The sequence below is a fragment of the Acinonyx jubatus genome, chromosome B3 (genome assembly GCF_027475565.1).
Source record: "Acinonyx jubatus isolate Ajub_Pintada_27869175 chromosome B3, VMU_Ajub_asm_v1.0, whole genome shotgun sequence".
Taxonomy (NCBI): domain Eukaryota; kingdom Metazoa; phylum Chordata; class Mammalia; order Carnivora; family Felidae; genus Acinonyx; species Acinonyx jubatus.
The window spans coordinates 7,488,318-7,507,647 of NC_069386.1; the positions used below are offsets into that span (position 1 = coordinate 7,488,318).

At 49.2% G+C, this 19,330-nt stretch overlaps 1 protein-coding gene across 7 annotated transcripts in view; it reads left to right on the forward strand.

Moving 5' to 3' along the window:
* Nucleotides 1-19,330, forward strand: part of NTRK3 (neurotrophic receptor tyrosine kinase 3) — a 464,920-nt gene that overhangs the window by 352,420 nt on the left and 93,170 nt on the right. The window contains exons 13-14 of one of the 7 annotated variants that reach the window (XM_027068011.2): nucleotides 8,950-9,084; nucleotides 10,655-12,755. The exons of 5 other annotated variants lie outside the window; for them this stretch is intronic. In XM_027068011.2, coding sequence (XP_026923812.1) covers nucleotides 8,950-9,084; nucleotides 10,655-10,773 — 254 coding nt within the window. In that variant the 3' untranslated portion in view covers nucleotides 10,774-12,755. Of the gene's footprint in view, nucleotides 1-8,949; nucleotides 9,085-10,654; nucleotides 12,756-19,330 lie in introns of those variants that run through there. One more of the 7 variants, XM_027068012.2, reaches the window with a different exon arrangement.

Below are 19,330 nucleotides of genomic sequence, written 5' to 3' on the forward strand. Positions count from 1 at the left end.
AAACATAAAACAGTGACATAAAAACTTAAAAAGACATAGCTAGCCTCTTCCCCTAAACAAGATAAATAACCTGGTAGACCAGAAACAGTACAGAAATAAAAGATGATGAGCAGAGCTACATCCATCCTCATGCTGGGCTTTTAAGTCTAGAGGCAGAAAGTAGGTATGGGAATTTAGCTCTGAAAGGATCTGCAGAACTACGGTGCTCCAAATTGTTAGGGGATTAGATTTACTGCTTGGAGTCATGGGCTGAGGACAAACTTTCACACTGATGAAAAGAGTCTGAAAAAATAATGTTGTCATTTCCTGTCTGTGAGCACAGGAAATAGGAATCTCTGAGCCTAAGAAGTGGGGGAGAGAGGATAAAGATGCAGCCTTTGAGATGATGGACTAAGTTAAGCTACCCAAGTATCTGAAGACTGTTCTGCTATATCCCTAGTGCTACTGTGTAGGGGCCCCAAGCCATCATCATAAGACTAGTTCAAAATTGATGTTGTAAGGGCCCAAGTGGAAGCAATAGTAAGAACAGCAATAACAACAACAAAAACAACAACATTGGACAGTGATGAGTGAATGAAAAAGGAAAAGGAAAAAAAATCCTACTTAAAATGAACTGCAATCGAAAAGCATGAAACACATGGAAACAAATCTAATGATAAGGATGCTGGTTATCATGACCTTTATTCAGCAATATTCTCGTGATCATAGCCAATGCAATAAGGCAAGAAAAGAAATACAGGACTTAGAAAGACTGGTGACTCTCCTAATCATGAATGCTATGATCACCCTACAGAGAACATCAGAAAACTATAGAACTAACTGGAGAGTTCAGCAGAATTCCAAATACAAGATCAATAAACAAAAATCAATATATTCCCTAAACACCATTAGAAAATTTATGTGAAAACAAATCTCACTTACAGTAGCAAAAATGGAATAAAACTAAAAAAATGAAGCTTTGAAAAAGTATAAGTCTCACAAAGATATGCAAGATTTTATGGAAAAATATAAAACATTATTAATAATAGAAGAATAGTAAATGGAGCATATATCTTCATCATGAGTAGGAAGAACTGATATAATAAAGTTGTTGATTCACCCTCAACTCTGTAAGTTAAATACAGTAAAAAATCCCAGCAGGGTTTTTGAAGGCACTTGCTTGATAAGCTTATTCGGTTATTCATATGAAAGAATTAAAGACCATACCTAGGGTATTTTTTTAAAAAAGAAGGTAAAGATTGAGGAATTTTGTTACAGTAGACAAAAGGACATTATAAAGTTACAGTAATTAAGATAGCAGAGACAAACAGGCCAAAGTATAATATTTTTTTAAGTACTTAGAAAACATACATACATACACCTATGTATGTAGTTACATAAATCTAGACAGATAGATGTGTGGATAAGTGTGTATTTTTGATATGTCACTGCAAATCAGTATGAAAGGGAAGAACGATAATGTAAAACCACAAGGGGAAAAATAAAGTTAAACTATCACCTCATATCAGTCACAAAATAAGTTGTAAATTCTGGTTGAAGTTTAAAAGTAGAACTGTTTGTTTCAAAAGGGTTTTTTTTAAATAGTTAGATATACAGAGAATTGTAATGATAGTACAGAGAACTCCCTTATACAGCTTCCCCTGTTGTAATCATCCTGTATTGCCATGATACATTTGTCACAACTAAGAAACCAGAATCAGTACATTGCTGTTAACTAAACTCAATACTTTACTCTGATTCACTGGTTTTTCCCCATTTTTTTTCTGCTCCATGATCCCCTCCAGAATACCACATTATATTCAGTTATCATGTTTTCTTTGCCTCTTCCGATCTATGACAGTTTCTCAGACTTTCCTTGTCCTTGATTACCTTGACAGTTTTGAGGAGCACTGGTCAGATTCTATGCAGAATGTCTTCCAATTTAGACTTGTGAATTGGGGTATGGGTTTTAGGAAGAAAGATCACAGAGGTAAGTGCCATTTTCATCACATCACATCACATCACATCACATCACATCACATCACATCACAGTGATCACATGTCACTGATGAGGCTCACTTCAATCACCTGGCTGAGGCACTGTTTGCCAAGATTCTCCACTGTAAAGTTTTTTCTTTTAATGTTTACTTTTGAGAGAGAGAGAGAGTGTGTGTGTGCACGCTCACACACACACACATGAAAGGGGTGGTTAGGGGCAGAGAGGGAAGGGGAGACAGGATCTGAAGTGGGCTCTGTACTGACAGCAGAGAGCCCCATGCGGGGCTTGAACTCCTGAACCACGAGATTATGACCTGAGTCAAAGTCAGACACTTAACTGACTGAGCCACCCAGGTGCCCTCTCCACTATAAAGTTACTTTTCCCCTTTACCATTTTCTTTGAAATTAACCTAATAAGCAAAGCACATACTCAGAGTGGGGACTGAAGCTCTACCTCCTTCAGTGAGGAGTCTCTACATCAATTATTTGCAGTTCTTCTCTAGGGTAGATTGTTAAATATAAAAGCAAAGATGACATAATTTGACTTTGAGGAGGGAAAATCTTAAGATACAGAGTATAAATATCGTAAAGTGAAAGATCAATCCATTTGACGACATGAATTTAGAAACAAATCTATATAAGATGCCATATACTAAGTTAAAAGACAAACCATAGACTAGAGGAATATAATTCCAACCCATGTATCCAACAGAGAATTTGTAGACAGAATAAACAAACTCCTACAAATCAAAAGACCAACAACCTATATATATATATATAACCAATAAGTAAGTGTGTGTGTGTGTGTGTACACACTTTACAGATCTATTTATCTATAGATACAGATATATACTTTACATATCAATCTATCTAAACACACACACACACACACACACACACACACACATTGTATATGATACACAACCTGAGTAGTAATCAGGGAAATACACCTTAAAACCTTAAGGAGATAACATCCATCACACATGAAATAATATCTGATATGGGGATACGGGGCATGAAGTTCACCTGTTTAGTGGTCCTAGAAATATGAGTTAGTACCATCACTTTGGGGAAACATGAAAGAATACACTGAAGGATTTATATGCACTAAATTATAAGGAAATCCTCTAAAGCCATTCTTCTCAAATATTTTTTTTTTTTTTTTGCACACACATCACCTAAAGAGCTTGTTAGAATGCAGATGTTGATTTGGGGGGATGTAAGATTTTCCATTTTTGCCAAATTCCCAGCTGCTGCTGCTGCTGCTGGTGGTGGCCCACATGCCCACACTTTGAGTAACAAACCTCTAGAGTAGAGGTTGGCCAATGGTGGCCTTTGGGCCAGTGGCCAAAAGTGGCTCCCATCTGTTTTTGTAAATAAAGTTTTATTGGAACATGGTTATTTGTTTATGTGTTGTCTGTGACTGCTTTCAGACTGCAGTGGCAGAATTTAGTAGTGGCAACAGATTTGATGATTTGTATAAAGCCTAAAATATTCATTGTCTGTCCCTATGTGGGAAAAGTTTGCCAACTGCTGCTCTAGAGAAACTCTCCCACACTCACATGAAGAGACTTGTGCAATAATATTTATTGCAACTTTTAAAAGAATAATGAGAAAATGGAAACAAATGGCAGTCGGTAGAACAGAGAAATGATTTGCAGTATGGTCACATGGTAGACTACGTCAGTTAAAATTAATGAAAGCTACCTGGATCAACATAGATCCACATAGATAAATCTGGAAAACATCCCTTGTTGAGGCAAAATAATGCTGTGATGTGTGTATCGAGATATACCTAGGTAGCAAAATTATTCAGAGGTGCTTAGAAATGATCATCTGTTTCAGGGAAGTGGTTAACTCTGGTTTGGGATATAAGCAGAGGAGGATCGTGGACCGGCTCTTGTGTTCAGACCCGTAGCTGTGATGTATCATTTCTCTCAAAATTTGGGAAGAAGATACCAGAATATTGTCAGTTGTTGATACTGGGTGGTGAGCACATAGTTTTGCTCTTGTCTATACTTTGTGAATATGTCAAACAATTGAAAAGATTAAAAAGTCAAGAAAAGGAAAAATGTGCTGAATGTAAAGACAGCCATCTTGAAGTTCAGGGAGTGGAAGGGGAGGGATGAAGATAATGGTTCTCAACACCTGAGGCTCCCTCTCCTCTCAGCTCAACAAGAGAAGGCGACGTTCTGCCGTTACAGGTTGTCCCTTATATGGTTAATTTTGAGAATGGTGGACATATGACTAATTTTACTCCATGGCTTATGGAGTATTTTAAGTGGTCACTTCATCCACGTCCTAGAGTGGAAGAAATTTCCCTTTCTCTGGGACTAACATTCACCCCTTTCAGCCAAGATGCACTTATTGTTGGGACAATCTTCCTGATGCCAGGGATGGAGCCCCCGGGTACATCCTCCTGCTTCTGAGTGCAAGCCTTGAAAATACCCATCAGGGAAGAGTCACAGAGCGCTCAAGCTTCCATCAGGGGCTAGCCTCTTGCTGCCATCTGAGGATCTCAATGTTCTGTGCCCTTTTGCATCACCCAGGTGTGGATGCCCTCCCACTGACTCCCTTTGGCATGATTCTATGCGCTAAATCACATTTGGGGTACATTCAGCCTCAGTCCCCTCCCTCAGAATATCTGCACACAACTGGAACCAGACTTGCCACATGGGCCAGGGAGGTCTCATCGTTTATTTTCCGGGTTGTACCGAGGCAGCTTTACGAGAAGAGGCACTGCATACTGACGTTGGGGAATCTCCGTTCCACACTCTTAGCCAGGAAATGTACAAGAGGGACGTTTCAGTTCAGCAGCCAAGTACATTTGAGCAGCCTGTGGGACCCTTTGTAGCATGTTTGTCTGCGTAAGGATGTGGGGATACTTGGGTCAGATCATGTCCCGTGGAATGGAGTGGCTGTGTGAAGAGGCCTGATAGCTGGCACTTGACAGCGTTTGGTCAGGTGCCTTATACGTGTAAGCAGCGTGGAACACACAGCCAGTGACGGTGCTATAGTGCCACCTTCTCCCCAACAGCAGCGTTGTGCGCGGTCTCCGGCACGTTTTCTCACTGGGAATTTTATTTCCAAACACGATGCCCTCTTACCCGTGCGGTTGAGTTCCTGAACTGCCTCTGCCTTCTGAGATAGGTTTGTCCCTTGGATGTAGGGGTTAAGCCATGACTAGAGGGAGCATAGTTTGGTCATTACAGGGACAGATAGCAAGGCTTGGCTGAGATGGCATTTCCTGGCCTTTAGTGCACAGCCCATAACCTAGTGCTGGCTTTGTGTTCCTTGTAGAGTATGAAACTCTAAGACAAACCATGCAGGTATTGAAAATAAGTCAAGGGGCCAGGTAGACGGTAACAGGGAGTGGTAGAGTGCATGGAAAAGCAGAGAACACGTGCCCTGTCTAAATTGAGTGGCTACCATGTTGCTCTGATTGTCACTGTGCAGAAATAGCTGGCCCAGCATTGCCAGCACTCTTGGATTTTCAAGGGAAGCTAGAAATGTGGAAATTTTAAATGTGAAATCTCCCGAGTTTTAAATGTTGGCAACTAAGTAAAAAAATTTTAAAAAGAAATTGTGCCGAAAAAAGACACGTCCTGGAGCCACATATGGCCTATAGGTTAGGTTTGCAACCTCAGGATAAAAGAAGAGAGAGGAGAATTTTAAGCAAGCTGTATCATGGACAGCAAGCCAAGGCATTTGAGTCCCACCCACCTGGGTCATTGCTACCAGCCTTCTGTTGCATCTAATGGCAGGAGAAGAAAGAACATAGGTTGAAGACAGAGCGGTGGCCACATCAGGAGCCAAAGGTGCAGAACAAAGGTCCTATCCCAGGGACCAGTAGGACTCCCTGGTGACCTTCTTTCCATGACACCACACAAGCAGGAAATGCAGAAAGAGAGACCTGTGGTGGAGCTTTTCTTTACCATAATGCACTCGTTCCTGTGCCTTCTTGTTTACATAGTGGCCTAGGGGAGGGTGCTGGGGAGAGAGTTCTCCTGGGCACCACGCTTGGCTTCCTAGGGGTATGCTCAGATACTTCACACTCTTGCTACGGGCGTAACAATATTCTGGGTAACTGCTCTTCTCTCCAAACTCGTTACCATCTCTCTTTCATCAGGTTTACTTTTCATCCTTCCTGAGCTGAACTCACAGAAGTGCCATCAAAATGAAGGAGTCCATGTGTAGACACAGTTTGGGATTCCTTACTTGGAAGGTCCTAGGCCATGCAAAGTGTTACTGTAAGGGCAGTGCAGAAGATGAAGCAGCCTGGGGTAAGGTTAGACCAGGCACCTGCTGGAGGAGGGCAGGGGCGGGCATGGGATGCTCATCTCCCTGGCCAGGGAAGCTGTTAGTGAGGAAAGATGACTCCTGTCTTCCATCTGGGTCTTGTAGAGGGAGCCATATATAAAGTCCTGCCTCCCCTGCAGAATGTCCCGACCACTGCTGCCTTGACCTCCATTTCAGCCTCTTTTCCCTGGATATTGATTTTCAATAAATGGAAGCCATACTGCAAAGTAGTTACGTATAAGGACTTTGGGGTTGTGTAGAGCTTGGGTCAGCATCAGATTCTGCCACAAGTGAACTTGGTTGGTTTGCTTGTTTTTTAAATATATTATTGAGCCTTAGTATTCCCACACTTAAAATGGAGTTAATAACATCAGCCCTTTAAGGATGTTGGGCGATACTGAATTAGCCACAGGCATCACCTGGCACTGTCCGTAACTTACATAGATCTTTGGATGCCAAGGCGCTCAGTGATGCATCTGGTGGTAGGGTTGTTACAGCTGGACATGTTACAGCTCCCTTCTTCAGTCCGTGCCTTCCTGCAGCATGGTTCAAAACCTCTCACCTCTTCTTACCCCTTGGGAAAAGCAAGGAGGCTATGGAGACAATACCCCCTGGCTGGGGTGCGGTGCAGAGCAGGCTTCTTGCCCTTCCATCTGTCCTGTTGTCCCCTCCTGCTCTCTGTCTCTGTCTCTGTCTCTCTCTCTGGACAAGGATCTGAATTGCTCTGGGCCTCCGGTTCCCTACCAAGGCACCCATGACCTCAGCGCCAGGACTCCTGTGTATTTCAGCCCACTGTTGAGTATAAAGTGCTTCTCTCAATATAAGTGCTAAGCACTCGTGTGATGTAACAACTTGAAGATGACAAACAAATACATTTGAAGAGGAAATGTTGGAAAATAATCCAATAGAGCTCCATTCGGTATTGGGCCTTTTATCAAGGCCACAACCTAAACCACTTTATGGAGTTAGGTAACGAAATTATCATGTCACATAACAAAAGGAAGAAGCAGGGACAGAAAAGGAGGCTGGGAGAATCCGAAGCCATGTGAGGAGTGTGTAGGCAGAGGAGATGCAAGGAAGTTCTCGCTGGCAGGTGCCAGAAAGCTGGGGGCCCTAGGTCGCCAAGGCCAGGGGTCGGCCCTGGGGCCGTGGTGAGACCACAGAGAGGGACAGATGATTGGGATCTGTGAGGCTGTCAGAAAAGTGGAGAGGCTTGAAGGTCTAGGCCCCCTTCTGTGTTGCACGGCCGTTGGAACCCTCCCTTCTCTGCTGCAGTGAATATTGAATCACTTGCCCTTGAAGATTTGACCTGCTTTTGGCCCGGGGGAATTGGCTCCGGTCCTTTCATCCAGTACTGTGGGTGCTCAGCGCCCCTTCTCCCCCAGCCTGCCTTCCCAGCGCCCCTCCCTTCCCCAAACTATCCCAGAGTCTCTGGCTCCCTTCTCAGGAAACCTATACCAGACAGTCCCTGAAGACCAGGCTCTGTTCTGAGTTATGGAGCGCCCACAGTGAACTCTATGCTGCACAACTTTGTGTAGAGCAGTCACCAGATGGAGGAAAAGGTTAGACACACGGGGGTCCGTGGGGGCACAGTGAGCAAGGCCTTCTTTGGAGGTGGCTTTGCCCCTCCTCGGCCCTCCCTGCATCCATCTGTGCTTTTCCCAGTCAGTGTCCACGGTGGTCCTGGTCTCCCCTGCCCTCCCCCAAGCAGATGCCTTTTCCTTCCTGCTCCAGGGCTGCTCAGAGCAAGAGGGGGAGGAATAGAGGATCTTGGAGCAGTGCCTCCTATGCTATCAGGATTCAGCACTTAGAATCTTGGAAAGGCTCCACCTGGGAAAGAGTTCCAGAGAAAACAAACTTCAGATCCCGGCTAATATGGGAAAAGGCTCATGTTCACGGAGGCAGCTTCAGGGACCTTGGCAGAGGCTTAGGCAGGCTTGGCCCTGCCTTTAATGGATCCAACATGGAGCCTTCCAGGACCCATGATGCTGCATGGCCTCCAAAGGAGATTTCACTCTCCAGCTATAACGATAAGCCTTTCATAGGAGTTGTAGTCCTTGGGTCTACTGAACCAACAGCATTTATCGTTCCAACTGTTTATGCCCTAACTCAGGCAGGAAAGATTTTTGAGGGACCAAACTCGCCACTGCCCCATGCCCCATATCCTCGTCCTCCCCCGCTTATCAAATTGTTTTCCTCTTAGAGATTAGCTGAATTTTTTCTTGGAGAAAGAAGGGGACAGAAAGAGGGTCTTGGGACTTGCAGGGCCATTACCTAAGTGATAAGAATCCTCCTTCCAGCCCTGGGAATGGCATCCAGAAGAGCAATGATGGGCACACGTTCAGGTTGCTCTGGTCCAAGAAGGAGGATTGGGGGGTGGGGGGCAAGGATGTTAGGGAGGGGGTTGGACAGAGTTCATGGGGACGGCAAACCTTCCCTGACCCCCTGGCGCAGTTCTTGAATGCTCCTGTGTGATACTGTGAGGACAGTGTCTGTAGACTGTATGCATGAGATGAACCAGGTGCCCCTCTAGGTAAAGCAGTGTTGACTATGGATCGGGGAACACCTGGCTTCTGCTTCTGGCATCGTGCACATGAAAAATACTTCCCCTTGTTTCTGTGCTTGGGGCTCAATACTGACCATTAATTCCCCCGTGTCTGCCTCTTCTGCCAGGGGTCTTTTCAAACATAGACAATCATGGGATATTAAACTTGAAGGACAATAGAGATCATCTAGTCTCATCAACTCACTATATATATGAGGAGCCCGAGGTCCAGAGTGGGGAAGTGGCTTACCCAAGGTCACATGGTGAGTTACCTCCTTTGACGTCTTTGTATGCAGTACAGGCCCCACCCCCGACCAGTTTTGATTCTTCAGATCTTAAGACCACATGGAGTCTCCAGTATGTCCCAGAGGACTGGGGGATGACTAGGTGCCCAGTGTGGGATTGGTACTAAAAATCCCTTAGGTCAGAGGAGTCTTCCAGGGAGGACATGTCATAGGGCCGAGGCGAAGGGTGTGGGAGAAGCCAGAGAGGGACCACAACCTGGATAGGAACAGTGGTGTCCCACACCTCCTAGGCAGGCTGCCCAGACCCGTGGCCTGCCTTCCCTTCCACCTCAGACCCAAGAGAGCCCTCGTCCCTGGTTAGCACGGGGAAGCTATCGCAGAAATCTCTCATCCTGAAGCTGAGCCTCTCTCTAAACATGATGTCACAGACAAGGAAGTTTCCCTCCGTCTTCACAAATCTGACCCCGCTCCCTACAGATGGAGAGCTCCCAGTGTCCAGATTACTCCACTGTGTTTTGAGCATCACGTGATCCAGGAATGAGGAGGAGAGAGTCTCCGCGCAACCAGCTCAGTCTGTCCCCATCACGTCCCCAACATCCAGCTGTCCATTGTGCCCTTCACATACCTGCCCGTAGCTTTTATGAGAAGATAGGCTTGCTCCTGTCTTGTCTGCAGGTGCGTGCTCACACGCACACACACACGCGCGCGCACACACACACACACACACACACTCTCTAGACAGACGTTATTTCACAGACATTATTATAATCTGGGGTTGATTGAGAAACCTCCATCTGGAGATTTGATCAGGAACACCCACGTCTCTGGATCTCCTAATTCAGTCTATGGCAGCGTGGCCGGAAAGGAGCTGAGCTGTCGTGCAAGTGGCTGCCATTGTCATTCCTCCAGGGCGTTTTTATCCTCTGTAAGACTTGGAGTTACGATAAGGCTGCGAGAACAGCCGTTATTTCCTAAATTTCCACCGAGCCGGTGAAATGAGACCAAAAGTCAATGAGAGAGAGCTGGCAGGCTTGGAAGAATAACGCTCCGCTCCCAGCCCTCCCCCCCCCCCCGCCCCCGCCCCCGCCACCCTCACGGGTATGGTCAAGGCAACCTATAGAATTCCAGCTCCTAGGGTTAGAAGTGGCCCTCTGGTATCCCTTAGCAATGCAGGTTCTGAGAACGCTTTCCCTCCCACCCCTTTCCCCCCATCCCAGTGACCCTAGTGGCTGTGCCCTTCCCTAGATGAGGCTGTTCTGCTGTTCCGTGACAATCCAAGGCCCAAGCCCCTGAATATTTGACTCCCTTCCCTTCCTCGGTTCAGCGGAGGCCGCAGCAAAATGGAGTGTTTCCAGTTTCTCTGACCACGCTTGGTTTTAAGTTAATCCCCTCCTCCCTCTCCTTCCCTTTTGCTGACAATTCGTTTGACGGTTTCCGATAGATCTGTGTCCGTACCTCCCTCTTCCCCCACCCCCCTCAAGCCCCCTTTCCGTCTCCCCTCCTAGTTTTGATCTTCTTTGGGGGTTTTGGTTTTTACTTTATTTTGCTTTTTTCTGTTTTTCTGTTCTTTTGTTTTTGTTTTTTATAGGTTTCAGAGAAATTATGTTGAATCCAATAAGCCTTCCCGGACATTCCAAGCCTCTTAACCATGGCATCTATGTTGAGGATGTCAGTGCTTATTTCAGCAAAGGACGTCATGGCTTTTAAAAACTCCTTTTAAGCCTCCCTGTTTTGATGTCACCTTGGTAGGCTGGGCCCTCTGAGAGGTGGGAAGCTCTAGGCACTGTTCTCTTTGGATCCGGGGATGCTAAGTAGAAACCGCATGAGCCACCGGTGCCCCTGCACCCTTTACCACCACCAAGATGGGTGTCTTCCCCCATCCGCCACTGGCAGGGTCGCCCTTTCCCTCAGTCATCACTGTGCTCCTTTTTTCCCGGCCTCCGAGGCAGCTCCTGCCACCAACTTTAGAGCCGATAAAGAGAATTAAAAACCTGTGCACCAAGAACCACCTTTTAAACACACTAGCCATTCTCTTGCTTTACAAAAACAACCCAACCAGCACGAGAAAGCCTGATGGAAGCCCAGCCGTGCTCCGGCCTCACTTACCCTGCCTGGAAGCGTGGGGTCTCCCTGGCTCTCCCTAGGATACCAGGCTGTCCTCTTAGTGACCTCATCGCCCTGCAGCCTCCAGCGGGGAAGAGCGGCTAAGCAGAGGTGGAGACCACGCGCTGAGAGAGGGGGAGCCAGGCCCAAGTGTTGGCACCAGATTAGGTCTCAGAGGAAAGAATGGAAACCAATCATTTTCTATATATATATATATATTTTTGGTTTTTTTTGAGGGTTTTTTTGGTGGAGAAAACCATACTTTTTTTGGACACATTTTCCCCCTACCTTCCTCTTCTTTCTGGAATGGCTCACAGTGAGTGTGATACTAGAAAACTCCTTGGCCCCTAGATCGGCAGTGCTGACAAGCTTTTGCTGCGGGAGGTCTTGTCCATCAGTTGGCCATCCTGCTAGGACCACAAGGGACCAAGGGAGCCAGGGGCCAAGGCCCTTCCTACAAGTCCCTGATCCCAGGATTGGCTCTCTACCCCCACTCTCACTTACTCTTGACTCTCAGAACTTTCGGAACCCAATGGAATCACCAGTTCAAGGCCAAGATGAACTGAAGGGGAAGAGAAGGAAAAATTGGCTTCCTCCAGCCCCTCTCATGGAAGTGTCATCCTGTTCTCTGGTCAATATATGTGTTTACTTTGCTTGCTTTGACTCATGCCTTACTCCATGGCCACCCTCTCCCAAAGAGGGGGTTTGCTTCCCCCCACCCCCACCATTTTCAGTGTAATCCACTGGGGAGAGTGAAAGGGTAAGGGATGCCTCTCCCCAGCTCTGATAGGAAAGGCACAGTGGTAGAGCCTGAACCTCTCCCAGATTTGCTGCCGTGTTGGGCGAGTGGACTTCGGGCTTGGCCCAGGCGCCTCCGTCGTGGGAAGTCAGCACAGGCTGCCCCTTGATGGGACGGCGGAGAGTGTGAAGCAGAGGTCTCCCACGGGGAGCTCCTCGGACAAGATGGTGGTGGCTTTTAACCCCCTAAGTTTTGGGGTGGTGACGCACAGTAATAGAGAATAGTCTCTGCCTTTGGCAAGTTGACGTGGGAAGTAAGAGTCCCGCTTAAGGTTTTCCTTCCTGGGTCCTGTGGATGGTGATTCTTTGTGCCGGGTTCCCAGCCTGATTCTGCAGATGCCTCCATGGGGTTTCAAACCACGAAGCTTTCTAGGTTCTTGGCCCGGATCTGGGGTGGCCTCCCGGACACCGTAGCATCCAGAGTGTTATGTGGGGATTCAGGTTTCCTCCAGGGCCTTGAGATGTGTGTTTATCCAGCTCCTGCCATCTTCCCCGCCACCCTGCCCCCCAACGCTTCGTGTCAGGCTGTTCCCCACCGTGTCCTGCTGACCCTCTGGGCCAGGGCCTCCTCCCGAGTGTGGCTTTAAGGAGTAAGCTTGAGGATGATGTTTTTAATTATTGTAAATCATTACCTCATTTCCAGCCTGCCAGGCTCCATCCACCCCAGCATCCTTTATTCTGCCATTTTCTCACCTTGTGCTATGACAATGGGGCGTTGTATTTCCACAGAGACTTATAGGAGTGTTCAGTGTATAGTTTCTTAATAAACACTTTATTTTCTAATGAAATGACTGCATCAGACCTCTTATTTGGCAATTCTGCAAAGAATGTTAAAGATCCAGAAATTCTCACATTTCCCGCCACACCTATTCAATTGTTACTCTTTTAAAGAAGTTTCTTAGCTCAGTCCTGTTTACAAAAGTGTCTGTAATCTGTTGCACTGGTGGTTTTCATCGAGACTCCTCCAGATAGGTCAAATCCATCTAGTGAACTGTTTCCTCGTCCTATCAAGGAAGAATTAGAGGCACAGAGAGGTCTAGTGGTTCACCCAGGGTCACACAGCACAAGAAGCAGAGGCCAGGTTCAAACCTGACTCCTCCAGACACTGCTCAAGCCCCCGAGACCCTCACCTCCTTGGTGTCTGGGAGACTGCTCTGTTTCCGAGCAGCCGAGGCTTATCGAGATCGTTTCTTCAGAGCTGATGTGTAACAGGTTTGGGGAGAAGAACCGAGGGACCCTCGAACCAGTAAGTCGATAGGATTTTCCCTCACATGGAGCCGGTTTGTACCTTCCCTGGGTCTTGAGGACGTGACCTTGCCAGAGGAGGACTGGGCTCTGGGCTTACAGGCTAGTCTGCTTATCCTTCAGGGACACCCTATCCACACACCCGCACACACACCCTCAGGTGGGCCGGACTGTCCCATGGGGCTCTTGTGGGCTGCGGGAAGTGGGAGGCAGTCATGGGGGTCCTGCCGAGAGTAGAATGCATGAGTGAGCTGGGCACAGCTGTGTGCCCTGGGCTCCTGGCTTTACCCAGCTGGAAGGGGTTGCCATGTCTTCTGTAACTTACAACATCTTCTACCTAGGTGGAGGGACTCTGTATGCAGGACATCTGGGGCAAGAGTGGAAGACAGGGACTGAGGAAACGTTCCTGGGTGGGATTGGACCTTTCACTGGGCCTCAGCAGGCTCTGTTGGAGCTCGCCTCCTTAGCAGGTAACAGTGAGACAGGTAGAGCAAGGTGGGTGAGCTCAAGACGGAGGTCCAACAGGGACCTCCTGACCCTCATTGATTTAATCTGTTTAAATTGAGTTTGAGCTCCCCCCAGCCTGACCCCAAATGGAAGTTCCTCTCCTCTAGAATGGCCTGGGGAGGGCATTGCCCCAGCCCTGCATTCCCTTGTCCTCTCGGTGGTCCCAGGTCTGGAACTGGGATCGCTGAGGGGCGGGGCTATTGGGGAAAACTTCCATTTTTAGCAAGAGAGATCTGACCTTTGCTTTGGTCTAATACATGGAGCCTTGGATGCTTGGGAGAGGAGGTGATGGATGGAAATGGCCCCTGAGAAGAGGGGAGGACCAGCACACAGCTCAGAGGGAGGGGTGCCACCAGCCTGTGAAGGGAGGGCTGTTCCAGCACAGCAGGAGGCAAGAGGAAAGATGAGGGATTAGAGGTTTGGGGGCAGCAAAGGGCAGGAGGGCTGGTCTGGTGGCTTCTATTTTGCCTACGAGGTGCAAGGCCAGGCCTTGTGCTGGGAGTGAGATCTGAGGAGAGCTGAAAAGTCTAAAGAGCCAGGGAGAGCAACATTTAGTGCCCAGGACTCTGTTTTCCTGCTGGGCCCCGAAGTCCCAGATGTTTACTGCGGTGTTAGAGCCTCCGGGGCAGTTAGAGCTGGTGCAGGGCAGACCCGGAGAGCACCACTCAGCCCAGAAGGATGCTGCCTTGGACAGGCTTCGTGCGGGGAAGCTCCGGGGACCAGCAAGGCCTTCCGGGTTTGGAATCTTCCCCATGGGATTTCACAGTGGTTTTCCTGAACCTCAGCGTACGTTTTGGTCCCGTGGTTCAGGTCCACAGCTGACGCAGGCCATGAAGCCTGTGTGTTTGCCGGGCGCTAGACGGATCTTTGTTTTGGAAGGGGTGTTTGAGGAGCAACGGTTCTGAACCCTACTCTCTGGAGCCTGGAGAGCAGGAAACTCGCTGTGTCTTTCAAGACAGTGGTGAAAACGGGGGGTAGGGCCCTCCAGGGACATGCTCTGGAGAGGCCTGGAGCCTTTCACAAGGGCTACATGGCCAGATCCTGGAACTGGCTGCCAAGCGCCAAAGAATGGGCCCACCTGTGGGACGTTAACAACAACAACTGTGTGTCCCTTCTGCAGACCCGCTCAAAGCCAGGCACATTTTACCCCGGAAGAAGCGGACACTCAGAAAGTAACCAGCCCTGGTTTTCACAGCTGGTGACCGGCAGAACCAGGGCTGACAGGAGGCCTCCTGGACTTCGCAGTGTGCTCCACAGAGCAGCCTGTCTGTTGCTTCTGGAAGGCCGCAGTCCTGGGGGAGTTGCACAGCCACCCCTCCCGAGGTGAACAAGTCTTTCAGGGCTCTCCGAGGCTAGATGCCATCCTCCCTAAGCTCCTCCTGGCACCTCTCAAACACGGTGATTTTAAAGACTCCCCAGAAAAGAATATCTGGGGAGTTTTTTCTTTATCCCATTCTAGCATTTTGTGACCCCGGGCACCCGAAAGCGTGGTTGGTCTTAGGTCTAAGATGAATGATCTGGCTTGCAGTTGGCAAGATTCCCAGGCAGACGATGGTGGCATCTTTGATGTTGGGGGAGGGCTTATTGGGTGAGACACCCCATTCTCAGGATGGTGGGTGAGGCTGCCCACGTCTGGGCAAGTGTGAGCAGCTTTGGACAGGAAGGTGGTGGAAGGAAGGAAGATCCTTGCCTGACTCTTCCCGTCCGTATTCGAACTTTCTTGTCCCACCCAAAAGACGTCCCGGTGTGTCGAAACTCAGCCACATGTTTCTTACCCGGGAAAAGAACCGAGGCGAAGCACGTGTAATGCGGAAGCCAAGAATCTGGCCTCTGGGCTGCCCTGGCTCTTCCCTCTTGTGTGGGAATTCCTTCCGCCAAGCTTACAGCAGCCACGTCCTCACCGCCACCTCTCAGCCACAGGTGTGACCTCAGCACAGGTGGGACTGTGCCGGGCTGCCTCTCCTGTCCGGGCCCGGTTTCCACAGGCCGAGCCCAGGCACGAGCAGAGACTCCCGCGTCTCTGACACAGTAGTGAGGGGGCCAGAGGGGCTTTGATGGCACGGAGGCTGGACAAGAGCAGGTGGATCAATGCAGCCACGCTGGACGTGGATCAGGCGGGGGGCCTTCATTCTTCGGGGTGCAGGGAGCCTGAGCTCCGGGTAGACTCCTGCGTTGCTGCTGCAGTGGTTCTGGAAGGGAGAGAGAAATAGGGGAGGAGGGGGGAGGCGCTGGGGGGGGGGGGTAGTGATGCAGGCTGCTCTGGGGAGGACAGGAATGGAGAGCAACTCTGGCGTGTGACAGTGGAGAAGGTGACGGGGCAGCAAGGAGCAAAGGACGGACGGGGAGCCTGGTTTGCAACCAGATTGTCCACGGGGCCTGGGGCTACCCCCCCGCCACCCTTCAGTGGGGCCGATGTAGGCAAAGCCCACGTTTGCCTTGAGGCTCCGGCTCTGCCCTTTGCCGTTAGAAATCCTGTGACCACACCCCCCTTCCCACCTTCCGCAAAACCCCAGCCTGGATCTGACACCACTCTCAGAGCTAAGTGACACTCCTGGTTCAACCCTACTCGAACCCCAAAGTGAGTTGAAGGAGATGAGCTTGCTGGCAAGAGATAAAGGTCCCCTGTCTGCTTTTTTGGGAGGTGGTTCGAAAATTCCATCAGGATTCTGAGATCCATTTAGGTAGGATTTTAATCCCAATTCTTCCTTTTCGGTGGCTGGCTCATCAAGGAACCCAGGGGTCCCCTTGGAATTAAAGCTCTGCTTGCTCAGGGAGATTTCTGCATGGGGGATGAGGTCTGTGGCCTCTCTGTACTTTCGTCCCTGTCCATCAGGACACTTCCCCTCCATCACCAGATATCTGGGTGTAGACCTCTGAAGGCTAAGTCGTCTTTCCGCACCGTGCTGGGCTCGAGGTGGATGGCAGTGTGTGGCTCGAGTGTTCTGTGTGCTCCCGGGCGGGGGACGGTGATTGCTGGGGAGGAGGAGGAGGTATGGGGACCGGCCTCGGATAAGGCCCGCGGGCTGCCCTAAACAAGGAACAGGCAGGTGGGAGGGTCTCTGAGGATCCCACATCCCGCAGGGGCGTACAGGATGCTGCTGGCTCGGATTCTGTGCCAAAGGCCTCCAGCCCAAAGCAAGGCTCAGTCCGTGCGGGTGCACTCTGAGAAGGAATTTGGAACTATCTGGGGGAGAGGGGGGAGGCAGGATTACCCAGTTCCCAGAGAACAGCCAGAGCCGCAGAGAGGTCCCGGCCGAGGGCCTCGTGACACTTCCCAAGCCTAGCAAACAGGAGACACGCGAGCTTTCTGCACATGACCAACGCCACCCTGAGCGGCTCAGGGTCGTGGTTTTTTTTTCCCTGTGACCCTCTCTGCAAACAGGAGCTGCCAGAGGCCTCTCTGAAGTAGAGGAATTTAACTTGGACTTGGCTGAGAGCGGAGAGAGGGGTACCCGGCGTAGCAGGAATGGAGCGTGGCTCTTCTGAGAGGCAGAGAGGCTGAGCACGTCTCCCCACGCCCCTGTCAGAGCATTGTCAAGCGATGATCAGGGTTTGGAGTGATGGCCGACACTCCCCACTCAGCAGTGGAAAGGGTTCGAAGACCCAGGAGCGAGCCAGCCCAAGGTGTGAATGAGTTCCGGGGTGGCGCTCTCTCGTTTTGGCCTCGTCACAGTTCGGGGGGCAGGGCGTCCTGTCAGCTCGGATACTCCCCCTACCCCACCCGCCCTGGCCAAGCCTGACTCTGGTGAGTAACGCCTGAGGCCTTGGTGGCCAGTAGTGGCACCCAGGCTGCCTTCGTGGCTCTCTTCCCTCCTCAGTTTCTGCCGCCTGCGAGCTGTTACCACGGCAGCGGCGTGAACCTGGGTTCCCCCTTTGCGGGCCTCAGTGGAGCTATTGGCCTGTCTCCCTTAAAAAGACACAGGCTTCCCTCCTTTGTCCCCACGTTCGTCCTGCAGTGAGAAGGGCAGGGACCTTTCTTTCCCCAGAAAGGTGATTTCCTTGCTGTCAAATGTGGCCGGGTGACACTTCTTTTATAGAGCTCTGAAATGCCACCTCCTTTTACTCTGAAGCTGACACCAGTTGTGGTCTGTTTTGGTCCTTGGGTCATTGTTTTGAAATTGCGACACCGTGTTCTTTACTCTGCAAGGCTTGCGACAGCCTTTGGCCAAAGGTCGTGCTATCCTGACTCCCAAATGGACTTCTCAGGGGAAAGAGAGGGTGTGGGGCTGCGGGAAGGGGTCACAGGTGCTCTAAAGGGAAGGAGGTGCGTCTGTAGTCTGTGATGTGGCTCTCTAATTGGCTGAACAGGCCTGGGGTAATATTTACTTCACCCAGCCAAGGTTCTTGGGGGTATCGGGAACACATGCCATGGAAAGTCCTTGAGTTTGAAGCTGAGAAGGTTTAGATCCCTAACACAGGAGACCTCCGGACCTACAAGACTTCTCTCATTCCTAGTCTTTATCAGCATGGGCTGGACAGGCTGTCCCCAAGATCTGCCCTCCTGCTGCCAAAGTCAAGAAGGGGCAAGTCCTAAAGTCTGTGTCCCCTGGGCCATCCAATGTGGGTGTTCCTCCCAGACCCTCCTTCAGACAATCTCAGGGAGAAAGAAAATTCCAGAATGCAGGCTAGTTGCTGAGTCCGGCCTGTCTATTCTATATACACTGGAGTGTTAGCCTTCTCTTGCTCTTAGTTCTGAGAGAAAACTCACATAACAGCCTGAGGGGAAATCTCACAGCAATTTTTGTCATGAGCCACGGTCTCTACAAGCTCAGTCTGGCCAAGAGGTCACATCCAGGATCCGTGTCTCTGGCAGCTCTTATCTGAAGGCCACAGCTTTGGACTGAAGCCTTTCACTTCAGAGGGAGCCAGATGCCGAGCGGGCCAGTGAGAACCTCAGTCCGTTCTTTCCCACAGTCAGTGGGAGCAGAGAAGGCATCACAAATATAGAATAGATTCTGGGAATGTCCTTCTTGGGAGAATTTAAATTCTGAGTCCATGTTTGAATGACTCATGGAATCCTTCCATCTTTATGGCTGTCGGTTTGGCATTTTTGCTACCATAACAGGCAATTGCCACTGGTTACCTCTGTTACCAAAGGGCCAATATCGTCATGAAGAAGACCAGAATAACCCACTGTGTATTTTCAGGGTGGCGTTTTTGGCCATCTTAGTTGCTTCAGAGGGTCAATCCCTTGACCAACTATTGTCTCATGTGAATTGACCCGTTTTTTTGGGCAAAACTTCAGTTTCTGCAATATGACTCTCTCTCAATTTGAGTCCTCAGTGTTCAGAGAAACCTTTTCCTCTTACTCCAGTTATTAGGTAAACGATGTAATAAACAGTGTCGTCAGGATCAAGTGCTCTCCTTTCCATTGGCTGCAACAATGCTTTCCTAAGAGCCCATCAAATAACTTTGGAGAATGTTACGCGGTATAGCCAATGTCTTACAGATTCACAGTACACATTAGGATATAAAAGCCTCTGAGAAGTCCTCCTTTAAATAAACCTTTTTGTCCTACCACTTTCCCAATCTAATTGAACATAGACTTCTCTTAATACCTACCAATAGATTGACACACACACACTTTAGGTAACACCGAGTTATGGTGTGG